The 17,955-nt window shown below is 37.0% G+C and overlaps 1 protein-coding gene across 1 annotated transcript in view; it reads right to left on the reverse strand.

Moving 5' to 3' along the window:
• LOC121414987 (histamine H2 receptor-like) overlaps nt 1-15,168 on the reverse strand; it is an 89,564-nt gene extending 74,396 nt beyond the window's left edge. The window contains exons 1-3 of the mRNA XM_041608028.1: nt 14,827-15,168; nt 10,120-10,355; nt 8,289-9,130 (exon numbers count right to left, since the gene is read on the reverse strand). Of these exons, the coding sequence (XP_041463962.1) occupies nt 8,289-9,130; nt 10,120-10,355; nt 14,827-14,973 (1,225 nt within the window). The 5' untranslated portion in view covers nt 14,974-15,168. The remainder of the gene's footprint in view (nt 1-8,288; nt 9,131-10,119; nt 10,356-14,826) is intronic.
• Between the last annotated feature and the right edge of the window lie 2,787 nt (nt 15,169-17,955).

The following is a 17,955-nucleotide window of genomic DNA, read 5'->3' on the forward strand; positions in this document are numbered from 1 at the left end:
CTTTTAACGGCCGATCGGGAAAGACATGTATGACAATATTTTTTCCGTCCCTGTACAAATAATACCGAACAGTATATAAGGAAAGGTCAAATCGTTTGATATTCATTGTAAGTTTTAAAAATAGAAAACCATGGTTTTGACTTGAAAGATTTTCAGGCCTTTTGCCTTGGCAATGGCCTTGAAGCCTTCCCCTATTCTCTCCCTTTCAACTTCATAAATAAATTACATGGGGGTGTCGCCCCCTGCCCCTTGTCAGGTCAGTTAATTTACCATTACTGCTAATACGAAGCTGCAGCCCAACGCAGAAGGTAAATCCAACGAAAATGAAAATAAAATAAGACTGAAAGTGATGTTTTCCGTTCTTTTGATACGGTCGTTCAAATTTTAATCACTAAAAGAAAACAAAAACAAACAAACTTAGTTTTAAGGAGGGGAATTGATTTGCCATTACTATTATGAGCAAAAGATACAACAAATATAGTACGTAGTCGGAACAACGGGACCACCCAGCAGATACTCACAGCCACTCCCTCTTCTACAATTTCTATATAAAAAAATAAACTAACGGGTATGAAAAATAGCCCAACAAACCCAAAGTTGTCGGTATTTTGATTTTTATTGTAAAAGTATAGTCTATTCGTTGACATAGGTATGGAAACATTGTGGTGATTGCATGCCATCAATATTCGGAGTTTTTGTTTACTAAAATGAAAGCCTCAATTTTTCTTTATATCCATGGTTCTTTTTTCTTTCTTTCTTTCTTTCTTTCTTTCTTTCATCCATCCATCCGGGGTGGAATCTTAAATTTTAAAAGGTGATTTATAAAAAGGCCCATAGTGCTCTGATATACATTCAACACCTTGATGGGGCTGGAAATGAAATGGGGAAGAAATTCTAAAAAAAACTTTGCGAGCGAGCAAAAATACTTTGACACTTTCATATTTATTAACATTTAATATTTATATCTACGCCTGTATTCATTTTATTTATATTAATGTATATTTTATGTTAATTATTAGTGTTATATTGTTATTATTACTTGTATTGTACACTGACATTGCAATTTTATTATTCAGGATTAATAAGCTGTAAATTACATGATTATACGTACGTTTTTCTCAACAGTTCCTTATTTGCTCTATATCCAGGCGATAGCTCCCCGGGGGATAGCTCTCTATATAGCAAACTTTTTCCTTTTTTCCTGATGTCTCCTCTATCGTCAATATACTTTATTGATAGAAATGAATGATTAAATGAAATGACCTACTCAAAATGGAAATCTAGTTTTGAGATGGTTTTGACATAATACTTAAATGCACGGTCAATTTGTTTTTTCTTTTTTTTCCTTGGTAGGGTCAAGTGCCCCCGGGCTCCCATCCATACGCGGGTCCATACCACTGATCTCTGCCCTATCAGTGGTCCATACGCTGCCCATGCAGTGCCGACTACAATAAAAGATTGCTTCCGATATGCGTTTAGATGGCGCTACAGCGGTTTAAAGAAATGACACATAAAACATTACACAAACATGCAGTTTTGAGATGTTTGAAGTGGTTTCTCTGTAGGGGAAGGCGGGGTAAGTTGTGACAGTTTTTGCTTTTGGCATGTTAGAATTGATATGATTAATAATCTTGTCGAAATAAGTACCTTGCCTTGAAATTTAATTCTTCTGGAATATTTTCCACCTATATATAACTTTCTATCCCCACACTGAAAGTCATTGTGACCTTTGAAAAAAACGATATCAAATGTCTCAACTTGCCCCATATATGCAAGTTTGAGCCACCTTCTGGGGTAAGTTGAGCCACAAAAACTATGTACAAAATGTATGGGGGAGAACCAGCATGTCAATTTTTTGTTTAAAGTCTTTTCACTTGCTAATTCTCTATAAATACTAACATCCTGTAAAAGGAAAAGAGCAGTCAAGTAAATTTGCTCCTTTCAGCCTGCATTTCAATCAATTTTTATGGTTTGTTTGTTTTTTAAGATACATTACCATAGGAATTACCATGGCTCAACTTGCCCCATGCTCTTTGGCTCAACTTACCCCAGTCCGAACTTAGTGCGATAATTTTTTATCCACACATTTATTATGCATCCATCATATATAAAAGACTATGACAAGAATGAAGATCCATACCTGGACTAATAATGTTGTTATCATGTCTTTATTATATTTAAAGACTTGTGTGTTTATAAAGCACTTATCTATTTCACACTCTTTTTTACTTTTTTGGCTGAAATTCATATTTTTCCCTCTAAAAAACTAGTTTTTGTTTCAAAGTTGGAAACAATATGGTGGGGTTAGGGGTTATGCTATGGGACATCAATACATGACACCACCACAATGTCTGACTCATTCATGATTGGCCTGGGGCTGGTGGCTCAACTTGCCCCTATGCTCAACTTACCCTGCTTTCCCCTACTAGGAATACTAAGAAAAATACAATTTAATCAAAATGTTATTCAGGTTTACATTGAGTAATTTTCCGCCTTCCATTGATGTCTAAGTTACGATGTTGATTATTGATTTAAGCTGGTCATTCAGATGTATCCTGCATGTTTGATTTCAGTTTGCCTGATAAAGCAGTCTCTATATGCTAAACGATAAGCTTTCCATTCCACAGAACAGAGACCCTTGGAGAATGCATAATGACCACTGAATGACCGAACATTGACAACGACTTTCAGCAGTCTCCAAGATCACTGAAATTTGTGGTCTCTGGGGAATGGCTCCGAAAACCCGTAACATGCCTAAGAACTCTGACAAACTAATTGATACTTCTAGGCCCCGTCTTTTTCCAATGTTACGATTAATCCGATCAATCGTACTATGGAAAGCCAGCAATGTCAAGATCTAAAATATATGTTTAATTGTTCAAAATATTTTCTAGAAATGGTGTGTATGTATAGATTCATTGTTTTCTCGACAATTTAGTATGCTTCTCTTTGTTTTCAAAGGACATTGAACAAATTTCCTAAAGGAAAAATTATAACATTGATGGACTTCAATATTTGAGATTGATTGGATCAATCGTAACTCTTTGTATAAAGATGGGGCCCTGGTCTTGTAGATTCGTCTGCACAGTGATCTTTCATCGGTCTTTCAGTGAGAGATCTTTTATGCAACAATGATCTTTCGGCCGATCTTTCCATGAACTTTTATGGGCCTTTCAATAAACTTTCAAGAATCGCTCAAGAGTCGTTTCGTGATCTCTGCCCAATGATGAGAGACAATCGAAATATCATGAAAAGACTGTTAAAGCAAGGCTTTTGAAAGTTCATTGAGAGACCGCTGAAAGACCACTGAAAAACCAATTCCCTGAAAGACGGCTGAAAGACTGGTTTCAACACGATGTACTGTTTTCATTCCACAGAGAGCACCTCTGAAAGACTACTGTAAGACCATGAAACTTGCTTGATCTTTCAAAGGTCTTTCAATCAACTTTCAAAAAAAAATTTTTTTCAAAAAAGGTTTTTCACGATTTTTCACGATACTTTTTGAAACGATTCAAAATGGTCTTTCAGCGGTCTTTCTATGAACTTTCAAAGTTCTCATTATTCTTTCCATGATCTTTTGGCAGTCTCTCAAGATTTTTGCCTCATTCACTGTAAGACTCTTGAGAGATCATTGAAAGACTAAGGGGGGGGGGGGAGGTCCATGGAAAGAATTTTAAAAGATCGCTTGATGCATAAAAGACCTCTGAAAGACAATTGAAAGATATAAGACCTTGCCAATCTTTTTGGTTTTTCAAAGGTCCTTCAAAAGTCTCCCCTCTATGGAATGGGGGCCTCAAAATCATTGGAGTGCATGAAGACCACGACGTTAACAAAAAGACTATTGAAGAATCGAAAAAGTTCCATGGTTTTTCAGAAGTCTTACAACGGTCTTGCTCTCTTTAGAATGGGATTTAATTCGTATCGGGTTAATTGGAGATGAATATTTATTTTATTTCATTTTTTTTTAATCTGCAGAACAGAAATATCTCCGACGTTTCATTGCTCTGCATTTTATTTTCCAGTTGTTATTATTAGAGAAGAGCGCCATCAACTTCGCACAGGTTTTTATTCTTCTAATCTCGGAAATGTGTGTCCCGATGGTCTTTTTCATGAAGATGCTCGTTACAAAAATTAAATGTAATACCCTGAATTTCCTGGAACCCTAATTAAAATTCGACATGTGTAATATATGCAAATAAACTGCTAATTCCTGATTAATAGCAAAAAACAACAACAATAATAACACATGAAAGCAATGATAAAGATGGTCGGATAGTGTGTTTGAAAAACCTATCGCTGCCATCCCAACATTGTTTCGAATATCTTGTTTGCAAAGCAAGTTTATTCAGATTCTCAAGAAGAATATTTTTAAAATTAATTAGTTATGCAAGTGAGCGTATGAAATTTTCCCTTAAGATATTATTACAAAAACAAATAAACTATATGTTGCTATAGGTCCTATATACAAGTACATAGGAAACGGCACCTGAAAAAAATATATGAAAGGCTCTGCAACATGTATCGTAATTGCTCCCTCTCCCGGTGAGTCCGCCTTTGATTTAACTCCAGTCACAGATTATAACATGTCATGCTACACATATCACTCCATCATTCCAGGGTCTATTTCCAATGTAGCTGCGTCATTATAGTTTATTTGTTTGGTTATAATATCTTTATCTGATATTGGAAGTGAAAAATACAAACAAGCAAGCAATGTTTGTTAAATGTAATACGCATATAAACGTGACCATTATCCTCTCCCGAATTGCAACATAAAATACAATAATGATTTAATATATTTATATGCATGTGCTTTCAACATGTTCAAGGGCGTTAAAAGTACACAATTTCAGTCTATACTCTACATTACAGATATATAAATTACGTCTCTTATCACTATCACTGAATTTTTTTGTGTAAATGATATATATACCGTGCGTGTGAGTAAAAAACAAAAACAAGCTTAAACCTAAAAAATCTCCAATTTAGAAAGAAATATTTAATGAACATGTATAGATAATAAAGAGCATCTTCTCCCAAATAGTTTGATACCATTTAAGGGGTGCATTTTCAGAACATTGAAAATACTTGTTTAGGGTGCTTTTCGAGACCCAATGATGGTCGCGCATGCATGGTATCCACTCGTCAATGGAAGTGGCCCCCCGGGGCCTAGAATTGTTAGCATAATGTTCTTTAAAAAAGTCTCGTAATGTCTATCTACGATAATTATTTCAAATAGTATGTAATTATATATACATATATATATATATATATATATGTATGTATAGTCAAATGATCTGCTGGGAGATTATAAGTAGGTTCAAACAAAGAAAAGTATCAAGACTCCGTGGACAATAAATTTTGATTTTTGTCAAGATGGCAAATTTATTAGATCGCGTAAAAAACAATGCATCATTAAGATGCGCGTATCCAAAACAGTGAGCAAAAGCGCACAAAGGATGACGAAAAGGATACGTCATGAAGGGGAAACGAAAGAAGATAGTAGGAGAGGTAGATAGAGAGAAAATGAGAAAGTGAGGAAGAGAGAACGCGTGAGAGAAAGAAAAAAGAAAGAAAGAAAGAAAGAGTGGGTGAGAAGGGTGAGATAGGGGAGAAAAAAAGAAAGAAGTAGAAAGAGAAAAAAAGGAAAGGAAAAGCAAAGAAAGACAAGGAAAAGAAAGTAAGAGAGAAGAAAATTCTACATCAGACGAAATGAGTGAAATGATACATCGAGTCCATGGGGTTGGAGACATCAATAAAGGCGATGGATAATCTTCTCTTCCAAAAGCTTTCTGTCCTCATCACCTCCTTTGCATGCTAGAATTCCGAAGATCTTCAAATCAAATTGAAGTGACGGGCCACAGGAAGACCTTGAGTCTAATAGATCTCAGGTGTTCGGTAGCTCTGTCGGCCATCCTACGTCTAGATGAAGTCACAGCGAGAGCAAATAATGGCATAAATCAGGTTGGTGGAGGTACAGGTAAATCATCCCTTATTTGCCACGTGCCATTCGGCCCCTTAAGTAGAGTGCAATCAGAAACAAAACGGCACGTGTTCATAGGCGGCGGAAGCGGGGGGGGGGGACGTGTCCCCCCTAAATTTGAGGAGGGGGGGGGGGTGGTCCCCCCAAAAAAATTGTTGTTGATGACTTTTTTTTTTGCTTGCCAATTTATTTTCCTACGTCCCCCCTAAATTTTTTTGGTTGAGAACCTTTTTTTTTTTTGCTTGTCAAATTTTTTTTGGTTGTCCCTAAAATTTTTGGCTTCCGCCGCCAATGCACGTGTTGCACCTACGTCCTACGTCTCCTGCAAGATTTTGTTCCATGCCGCACGGTGGGGTGAACGAGTAAGTCCCTCAAACTCTTGTCTTTTTTGTAGGCAACAATGGGTGGTTCATGGAATATCCTCTTCACTTCAGGATCTCTTTCAAGGATAGAGGTATTGCTCATGACGTTGGAGACGAGTTTGGCTGTCTGGGGGTGGTAAGTCATCACGAGAGGTACCCTCTTAGTTTTTTGATGAATTTTTTGCGATTATATATATAAACATATATATAATAAAATTTATATATATATTATCACATAGTAGTTTAGAAAATGCCCTAGAAATAAAATCGTAGATTTTAAAAGGGACATATCTCTCAAAAAGGAAAAGTAAAGTCAATTCTTCGTCAGTATGCTGTGACAGTCGTGTTTTTTTACGACTGTTTCAGAAACGGATTTTGAATTCTCTTTTTTTGTCACATCATGGGTATACTGACGAAGAGTGTGACTCCACCTTTCAATTTTGAGAGCTATGCTCCTTTTAAATCAACGATTTTATTTCTACGGCATTTTCTAAACTATTTGTGATTATTTTATTCCGTATGCCGAAGCAGACAATTAATATATATATATTAAATTTTCACGTATTGGCTTCTGTAAGGTAACAAAATAATGCTGAAGATAATGTTTTCATTGCCAATAAAGTTTTTATTGTTCACTCGAATTTTCGACGGTCCTCCGTCTTAATTCTTCAGGAGTTTACAGTGATATTGTAAATTCCTGAAGAACATGGAGGACCGTCGAAAATTTGAGTGGACAATAAAAACTTTATTGGCAATGGAAGCATTATATTCAGCATTATTTTGTTACCTTTTATATATATATATAGCTGTTGTACATGTATAATTTCTCACATTTATGTTTACAGTAAAGGTGTGTGCGTATACCTTTGTGTAATTTTGTGGTATGTTCTTCCTCAAAGAGATAATAATAATAAACTATTGAATAGAAGGAAATTCAAAGAATGCTCGACCTTTCTTCGTTTTTATTATAGTTTGGGCATATAATATGGGGGGAATAAACGCATGAAAAGAGTTATCTTAAGAAAAATCATTTAAAATTTTCGAATCCTGTTATGATTTTGATAGTTTTGCAATGGCTCTTCGTTGTCCTGCAAGTTTGAGAATATTCCATTGAACAATTCAGGGGTTTAAAATTACTATAAGACCGAACAATAATAGTACACGATTTATCGTATACCGAGACGATAGTCAAAAAATACTCGGCCTATAATGACCAAACCCGTCTACATTAACATTTGAATTCTGGATAACCGAAGACTTTATTCTTTTTCCACACGTACATAATTTTATGCAAGACAGCAATTCCTTCCTGAGGAACATAACATTACCATGAATACAAACATGACAAAATTTTAGAGATACAAAAGTTGGGTCAATATCTCGACAATAATTTCATAAACACAAATGTAATTTCGTTGACGATCACAATGAACGAATATCATTTTTGTTTTCATCTCGGGCTCATCGGTAATCGAAAGAGTTTTATGTAGAATCAAGATTTCCGTCCAAAATGGCTTCAAAAACTATAATAAGTGTACCAGGTTAAGCGCGTAAGATGGTCAAGCAATATTACTTAACGACCTAGCCGCCTAACTTCAACTGTCGATGTGCCTGTTTCGCAATTCCCGTTGGGTGTTTCATGAAGCTGTTCGTAAGTTAAAAGTGACTTTAAGAACGACTGGTGATCCTTTCTTGTGGTAAATGATATATTCATTGGCGATGGTTAAGCGCGTAAGAAAGGATCATCAGTCGTTCTTAAAGTTGTTCTTAACTTACGAACAGCTTTATGAAACGGCTCCCGATCTAGTGCTTAGAGTCTCATTCATCTTTAAAAAGCAATTAAATTTCTCGAGAACAGTGAATTGCCAACGAATCAATTTTTCCATTTGAAGTAACTTCTTGCGTGTAACTATAAATAAACGAGTATTGTTTGATTGAATCGCCTGAGGCATTAAGGTAAAGATTGGCACTTGGTGGTAATGACATGGAGAACGCATCATCATCCAATGCACATTCTTTGCGCGGGCAGTGTGTGGTTTCAATGGAGAAGCACTCTCGCGGTATGAGTTTACCATGCCTTTTTGGCGGTATTGATGTGCTTTTCCCGAGATATTCTGAGATAAAATCAGCTGGAAAATGAGATTTGGGAGACGGTTCGATCGAATTTCGGCGCTTGCACATGCATCGGTGGTTCGGCAAAATCTCCACAAACACTCGGCGGAATTTCCGATTAAGAATTCCATAAATTAAAGGATTGACGGCAGAATTGATGAACGAAAGGAGGGATGTGATTCCCAATGCGACAAAGATTCGATCAGATACGTTATATGACGATATCAGATACACGACACAAAATGGGATCACACACAAGATAAATACACCAAGGACAGTACACAGAATAATGATCGCCTTTTTATCTCTCCGCATCCGTGTTTTTGGCCTGCCCATGAAAACTGGGCGTGGTGACTCAAAGGAAGTCCTCTCCAGCGAGACCACCTTTCGTGACTGTCGCTTTGCTATGCGAAAAATGTTACAATAGCAGTAGAGCAATATGCCCATTGGTGTAAATAGGGTCAGGACCAAGTAGGTGTATGCATAGGACCTGGTCCCGGTCCAGTCTGCAACGCAGAGGCAGACCCAGGGAATGAACTGGTACTTGGACCATCCGACCAGGGGCAGGGTTGCCATCGAGACTGAGATCGTCCAGATGATAGCTATAATGATTCCTGTTCGTACCGAGGTGACAATGGTCGAATACTTGAGTGGCTTCATAATAGCAATGAATCTGTAATAATTGGAAGAGAAGAAAAATATTACTTGATTAACAATATTCATACTGGGGATCAGATGAAAATCAATAAAATCTGATGCGTTTTTTAAAATATAGAAGCAAGATTTTTTAAGATCCTTGGTAAAAGTCACGCTGGAGCCTCTTGTCTCTCGTGTACCACAATAATAATTTGCCTAGACAGTATTCGATTCATCGGTTGTACAAAGGATTTATGTGATACAAGAGGTCTTCTGAACGTCTGCTGATTAAGATTATCTTGACAAAAAAAAAATTATAATTCGGTGACCACTCCAATAATTTTGGTCAAGTTAACTTACAGGTGCATTGGTCGGTCAAATATTTAATGAATCGATTGTCCTCCTCAATGTTCCCCAATGGTACTTTAAGCTGAGAATAATGTGATTTGAACAGATATTGCAAAATCAGACAAAGAGAACAGTAAAGCTTTGAATTATTTCGTGAAACGTATCTTTACACGTCTTCGTGAATATGCAATTAGCAAGCTAATGATGCACACATGTATGAAAGTACGAAATAATCATGATTTCACGCAATGACAGTAGGAAAAAGTGGGGACATATGTCATTGTCAGCCCCAGTGGCGGACCGTGACCCGGAGGAGACAAAGCATTGGGGGGGGGGCACAGCATTGTTCACAAACAATGCTGTGCCCCCCCAATGCTTTGTCTTCGCCGGGTCACGGTCCGCTACTGGTCAGCCCATTTAATGAACATTCATGACGGCATGCATCAGTTTTCATAAAATATTGGTAAACTTCAAATTCATGAACTTTGTCATTTGTTATCAAGTTTTGATGAAATTTTCAGCGTTTTGCTCGCTGAATTAAATCTATTTATTTGTATATAATTATCTTCAGTGCCCCGTAATACCCTTTTAACAAGGATTTTTCTATTGTTAATCACACACCTGTAGATATTAATGAGACCCCCCCCCCAAAAAAAAAAGTGGATCATCTCCTCTTACCTGTCCAATGAGATAGCAGCCAGTGTCATGGTACTGGCACTTCCAAACAGAGTATTAAGAAACCCAACCACAGCACTAATTTCAGGTCCGTGGTTCCAGACCCCGAGCAGGACAGATGACTCGATCACGAAGGGAAGAACGATGCACCCACGAAGAAGATCGGCAATGGTAAGGGATGCCATGCACATACCAGTCCCGCTGTTGATACTACGTGTTCGATAGATCACGTAGCACACCTGAGAGGGGAATAAAGAGACACTGTAAGATGAACTACTGAAATATTGAACTTCTAAAGAGTAACCTATCAAGTAATGTGGGAGATGCACTCCCAATATAGTAAAAAAAAAGAAAAAAAAAATTAAACTAAAGAGCCATATAATATCTTATAAAAGTCGGACATGTCGGATGTAAGGGATGATGGCGATATCAGAGAAGAATTTCCAACATAGTAGAAAACTACTTACACAATTTAGTAAGCTGTAGAAGGGATAAAGGAATCAAGAACAGGCTTGTGTAGAGGGGATGGAGAAAAAATGAGATGCACTCGCCCAAACAACTTCTTAAGCCAATGAGCCAGTCTTTACTTACATTAAGTCTTGTGTAGGGGTTGATGTTAGTGGAAGTTATATCAGAAATGTATTCCCGATTCGATACATGTATTTTGTTTAAGAAAACTAACTACTGTAGGGAATCATTTATACTTGCTTTATGTCTCGTGTAGAGGGGGATGATGCAGAAAATTCAAATCAGATATACACTCTAGATTTCATTACAAAAGTACTTAAACCAATTACGTGCTTTAGCTGTTCGTAAGTTAAGAGCGACTTTAAGAACGACTAATGATCCTTTCTTACGCGCTAAACCATCGCCAATGAACATTTCGGTACATACGAGGCACAAGAAATGATCACCAGTCGTTCTTAAAGTCTCTCTTAACCTACGAACAGCATTATGAAACAACCACCTGATACAATTACAAAAGTACTTAAACCACTGAATTACGTGCTTTAAGTCTTGTGTGTGGGAATTGTAGAGAAAAGTTAAAACCACAGATGTACTATTGTATATAAAGCAAGGACTATCGAGACGTTTGATTCCTGAAGAATACATTAATCAGGTGTGTACCGAAGATTAGATATGGCTTCTACTTTTTGAGTGGTTTATGGAGTCTTTAATCTCGAACGATTTCTTGACATGGGGGGGGGGTGCTCTATTTAAAGGGGTCGTCGCCCCAAATGAGGTGAGGATTTAAACTTGAATGATTGGGCGAGACATGTTGCTATTTTGATGAAGGAAACTTTATAGTGAACACACCGTACACTGGAACCAGGGTGACCAGACGTCCCGTATTTCCCGGGATTGTCCCGTATTTTGCTTCTTTGTCCCGGCGTCCCGACAAACCCTTCCCGGGACGCCTATTTGTCCCGTATTTCAGAATATTGAACAAAATGTATTTAAAAGTGACGAATTTTCATCTAAATAGCCAACAGATGACGAAGCAGAGACAAAGACAACAATAAAATCGATAAACTTTTGCAAGTTTTGCGGTGATTTTCTTGCTAACCCATGCAATACATCGCAAACGAACTGGCCTCCTGCCATCGTGTGCCCATGGAGCTATAGCTCTATGGTGTGACAGGCTACTAGTGAGCTAGGCATGTAGGATCGGAGCAGATTCTCTCCACCAAACATACCAAAATAATCACAAAATTGACGGGAAATTTGTATAATTATATTATAGGTTCTCAGATTACTGATTTGGAGATCGGAGATTGGTAATCGGAGGAACAAGTTATTGACTTTTTATAACTAGATCTAGTTGTTTCAGCTTTCGTTTTGAGTCTTGTTGTGCATGATGCCGCGATGTTTCATCTAATTTTCAAGTAAAAAAAAATCACTTCGAAATTTTTATTCGTTTCTAAAATATGTTTTAAATGGTTTAAAAATATATTTGAAAAACACCAAATATCATTATGAGTTTTGTTCGATGATTGGATATTTTTTACTTGAAGTTTGATCTTTTTTCCTCTTTCTTTCTTTTCTATCCTTCCTGCTTGCCACTAGCGTACCTACGGGGGGCAGTCTGCCCCCCTGACGAGCCACAACCCATGCAAAGGACGTATCCCTGCCCCCCCCCAGACGAGCTTGAAAGACCTTTTTGCCCCCCCCCCCATTGGCGGCGGAAGCCAAAAATGTTAAGAGGGGACAACCAAAAAAATGTTGACAAGCAAAAAAAAAAAAAAAGGTTTTCAACCAAAAAATTTTAGGGGGGACGTATACGAAAATAAATTGACAAGCAAAAAAAAAAAAAAAAGGTCATCAACAACAAATTTAGGGGGGACACGTCCCCCCTGTCCCCCCCGCTTCCGCCGCCTATGCCCCCCCCATGACGAGCTTGTAGACCTTTATTGCCTCCTGACGAGCTTGAAGAACTTCCCTGATCCTTTCTCTCTCTCTCTGTTCATTTTTCTTCCTTTCCTCCTTTTCCTTACCCGTCTTTATCAAATTTCCCTTTGTATATTTCCTTCATTCTTTCTTTTTAAAAACTTTTTTCTCTCCCTCCCTTCCTTTCCTTTTAATTCTTTCTCCCATTATGTTTTCATTCCCTCCTCACTTCCCTCTCTTTCCTCCTTTCTTTCATTCTTTATTTTATTTTCCCTTCTAATTCTTTCCCTTATTCTTTCTCTCCCTCCCTCCCTTAAATTAATCCCTTACTGTTTTCTTTCTTTCAAAGAATGGAGGAAACAATTTTCTTTCCTTCATTCTTTCTTTCCTCCTCCTTTTTCTTTCTTTTTTTCTTCTTTCTCTCCTTATTTTGTCTTTCACACATGTATTCTTCTTCCATTCCTTTCTTTTTCTTTCTTTCTGTAATCAATTCAAAGAATGACGGAAACTTTTTTCTCTCTTTTATTCCTTTTTTCATCCTTTTATTCTAACTTTTATTATTTTTTTTAAATTTTTCCTTCATTTTCCCCTTATTTTTTTTCTTTCTTTCTTCTCAATTCATCTCTTTTCTTTCGTCTTTTCTTTCTCTTCTTCATTCTTTCGTTCACCCTCCCTTCCGATTCTTTATAAATTTCCCAGGTGTAACACTATGTGTAGTCTTCTTTGTTGATCTTTTTTGTTGATTGTCCCGTATTTCATTTTGTGAAATCTGGTCACCCTGACTGGACCGGATCCAGCTTTCGCCAAGGGGGGGGGGGGATCGATATCCATTTTTCCCCGATCGGCCGCTAAAAGCTACATTTTGTCGGTTTTAAAGGGGCTTTCCAAACTAAAGACCGAATTCCATCTCATATTATTCACCCAAACAAGATAAGGTATCTTATAAGGTTTCAATTATACAATTTACAAATTTTTACATGAAATTCAAATCATTTTGAGTAGTTTTCAAAATCATGAGAAATATGCGTACCTGTCTAAATAATAATTTTGAGCGCCAAGCCCGAGTTGAACCTTTCAATATACCGACATGAAAGGGGACCATTTTACATGTTTAAAGATAATTTGCAATGACTCATTATCTAACCAATCAAAGAATGCGAGCGCATATTGTCTTGGAAGGGGTAATTTTTAAGCACCAATTTCTCCTATTATTTTTTTTCTCGGTTCCCCCTTTTTTCTTTGCGCCAACAATGGAGGGGGCGTCCCATTTGACCCTCTCAAAAAATTGAGAATTTGATATTGCAGTAAAATGGTTATTTAAAAAAAATCATTGTTTTTTTCTGCGTGTATAGGCCTATAGGTTTAGCCACCGACATGACCGAGCGAGAAAAGTTGCTATATCGACTCAGGTTTAATCTCATGTTCTTTCGCAAGGTTTGTGTGTGTAACACCCCTATTCTTCCAGTTTTTTGTACCAAAGGTCTGGAGTGGAAATACCGAGAAAAGAGATTTTTTTTGTAACAAATGGCAGTTTCAAACTTCCATAAATTATAAAAAAAAAAGAGTCAAGATGTGAAACAACAACATTTTGATAACCTCTTCCTGTTATATTTTTCTTAGCTTTGATATTTGTTTCTAAAATTGAAGAGAGTTGAAGGGATGGTGGTGGTGGTGGGTGCTGTCCCTATTTAAGTTTGCACTACCGAAATTTGTCTTGCTGGCAATTGACAGCTATTAATTGACAGCTAAATTCGGAAATCCATTAGTTTGAAGAATGAAAAAAAAATACTGTGTCCTACTGTCCTCCGATTTGTTAGGAAGTGTAGTGAAGTAAGATTATTTGCAAAAATATTCCATTCAGTTTTTTTTTATTGCAACCGTATTGTATATTTTACATAGTTGGATTGTGTAACGATAAGAATGGTTGACAACAAGACAAGGTAATAACCGACAAAGTAGACAAAAGTCGTCGGTGTGGATAATTATATGAGTTGATTATGTGAACTTATTTCCGCAAACTTTGAAATGATATTACATGTAGGAGGTGAGCTTAATATAGACCTAAACATTAAATCAATTGTGAATATATCACAAGTCCCTATGAAAGCGCATTATTCACACGTAAGATGATAGGCCTATATGCGTTATTACGATGCATATTGTTATTCGTAAGAATTGAATGAAACAAGATTTATTGAATTGAATATGATAAATTTTGATAAAAATGCATTACACGAAAGGTGATCGGAATTCATTTTAATTAATCTACATAAAACAAATCATTAGAATACAATTAGTTGGAATAATGAAAAAAAGACTTACCGCAACATTGCCAAAGATAGTTGATACCAAGATAATAGAGAGGGATATTGCTTGGAAAATAAGATATGCCTTTGGAGGCCTCAGAGCGAATCTTTCAAAATCGGTAACGTTTTCGTAAGTGCCACTTTCGTTTCCTTCGGCTTCCATTCTGGGATTACCGGTGGGCAAAAAAAAACAGAAGCAAAATCCTATCACACGTTCAATCGCTAGTTAAACAGAAACAAAAATGCATCCTAAACGGTTATCCAACGCCCATAAGCAACTGAAATTTACTTAATCCAGGCACTCAAAGTTTGTGGAAATGTATGTAGCGCCAACGAGCTGTGAACATCTCTCGAACATTCGCATGATTTTGTAAAATGAAGAAACTAGTTCCAAAGGATGAGATAAGTGCATTTTGTTTGTGACAGTACGAGGTTGTGTCCGTGTGACCGTGTGCGTCTGTAATGAGTGGGGGCGAAGCGTACCCTAACCTAGATACATACTGCATCTCGCGACTAATTTATGAGAATGCTCTAAATAGCTTCTTATATGGCTGCAAAATAATGACATGGAATTTTTCTTCTCTGTTAATGAGGCAAATAGAACAATCATGGAATTTCCAAACGTATTTCCAGCGACTGTTTATTTGATTTTAACTCGATCGTTTCTTAGTAAAGATTTTGATACTCATTACTTTGGTAGGTCAACTAGACTTATGCAACTGAATAATTAGAAAGGCAAATTTTCTTCATTTGAAATACATCTGACACCAAACACTATTTTTTAATGAATATCATTGCTTCTATCGACATTGCCATTTGCCAATCTGTTTGCTCAGTGGTTAGGCTACATACTTTGGTACTCGCTCTGATTTTGAGAAAGTTTCTTAGACAAAATTATTGAGGTGTTATTGTCCCCGCAGTTGTGATTTACTAAATAAAGATTTATTAACATGTTTAACAGAAACTCACTTAATTAAAGTTTTTGTTTAAATATGAATTTTCACGTTCATAATTTTTTTGCAAATGACACAATGAGGGTCCCGATAATAATGCCAGTCATTGAATGACTATTGATATCAATGTAAAAGGAAAAGAATATAAAGACAGAATTTGGGCTCTGAATTGTTTGAGAAGTAAATAAAAAACTGAAATGAATGTCGAAAACGCCCTTTTTTAACCTTATTCATTCTACATGATTTTGTGGAGATGAATATCACATGGGTGTTGTGCATGCGCATGCATGTAATTCAAGCTAAATTTGGAAGTTTAGATGGACAGAGGGCATGTGACTGCTTTACTCTTACTCGATCTATCCTCCGCCTTCGACACAGTAAACCATACTATCATGCTAAATACTTAAGATTTGTTTTGTGTCAGAGGTAAAGCATTCTTTCTTCCCATTCACAGATTGTATATATAAATGGCTGTCAATTAGCTGCTTCACCTCTGATCCTTGGCGTACCGCAGGGCTCTGTGGGCGGACCGACCCTTTTCCCAATTTATATGATTAGATTGCGGCAAGTGATGCTCCGTCACAGAATTGACTACCATATTTACGCTGACGATATTCAACTTATGATTTCTTTTGATTCAATTCAGCAAGCAGCTGATAATGCTATTCGTCGTCTTCAATCATGTATGATTGATGTTCATCACTGGATGCAAACCCATTCCATGAAACTAAATTTAGATAAGCGTGAATTTCTTATATTTGGCTCTAAAGTGCAGCTCAACAAAATTGATGTCGATTCCTTTTCATTTTCTGTCCACAAATTCATTTGCCTCAGACTTGCCATAATCTTGGAGAAACTTTTAATTCACATATGACAATGTCTTCCCAAATCTCAAATATCTGTAAATCAGTTCGGTATCATCTTTGTTGCCTAGAAATTATCCGGAAAGATTTATATAAGTTTGCGACCGAAAAGATAAAACATGCCTTGATTTCCTCCCGCCTTGATTTCTGTAGTGTCTTTTTGTTTAATTTACCGCAGGCTCAGTTATATAAGCTTCAGAAGCTTCAGAATGCAGCTGATCGCATCGTCACTTTGTCAAATAAACGCTCTCATATATCACTCCCATCTTGAATTCGCTGCACTGGCTCCCTATCAAAAATCGGATTATCTATAAGATTTTGTTGCTTGCTTTTCCTAGTATTCTTGGATCAGCACCACAATACAGTCTTTCATTTAATTATTACTACAGACCAAGTAGATCTTTGCGCTCTCCCAATTCTGGCCTCCTTGTTATTCCAAAAGTTTCAAAAACTGGGTGGGGGGGGGGGGAGATCGTTTGCTTTTGCATGCCCCACTTTGTGGAATAGCCTTCCTGAAAACATAAAAAATGTACCTCTGTCGAAACTTTCAAAAATCTTCTATTAAAAAAAAATAACTCTTAGCTCTTTATGCGCCTTGAGCACTCTACAGAGTGGATTTGGCGCTTTATAAGTCACATTATTATTATCATTGATATTATGATTATTATTATTAAGTTACGAACTGATACGGAGGTTTGAGCCTTGGTCACGTCTTTCGGATAGTGATGTTAAAGGTCGGTCCCAGACCTAAATAATTATCTGATACATGTCTGAAAAAAAAAAACGGAGCGTGTTTTTTAAGCGAAGCCTGGCTGTAAGGTATCTAGCCTCATTTCATATCTACTGTAGATTTGAAGCAAATACAATGGGACTGCATTATAATATATAGAGTGAACAAAATGTGAAGGCTTGTATGGTGGTACAGATAACAAAGATAGAGAATTGAGGCTTACCGTTTACAGTGTGATAGTCGTGAAAATGACTGTTGGGATAGACGAATGAAGATAATTTTATACGAAATGAAAGTGAGAGAATAGAGTTGGAATTAAGCAGATGGCAATCAGCAAATCTGCTGGAAAATAAAGACCCATCCCATCTGCGCTTTGCAGCCAAGACTTCTAATCCTAATCTCATGTACCCAAGTGGGCGCGTCGTGGTCTAGTGGTTCTGACTCTCGCCTTTCAAACAGAGGGACTTGGGTTCGAATCCTAGCCATGGCGTGTTTTCCTTCAGCAAGAAATTAATCCACACTGTGCTGCACTCGACCCAGGTGAGGTAAATGGGTACCCGGCAGGATGAATTCCTTGAATGCACCAAGCGCCTTTAGCA

The sequence above is a fragment of the Lytechinus variegatus genome, chromosome 5 (genome assembly GCF_018143015.1).
Source record: "Lytechinus variegatus isolate NC3 chromosome 5, Lvar_3.0, whole genome shotgun sequence".
Lineage (NCBI taxonomy): Eukaryota > Metazoa > Echinodermata > Echinoidea > Temnopleuroida > Toxopneustidae > Lytechinus > Lytechinus variegatus.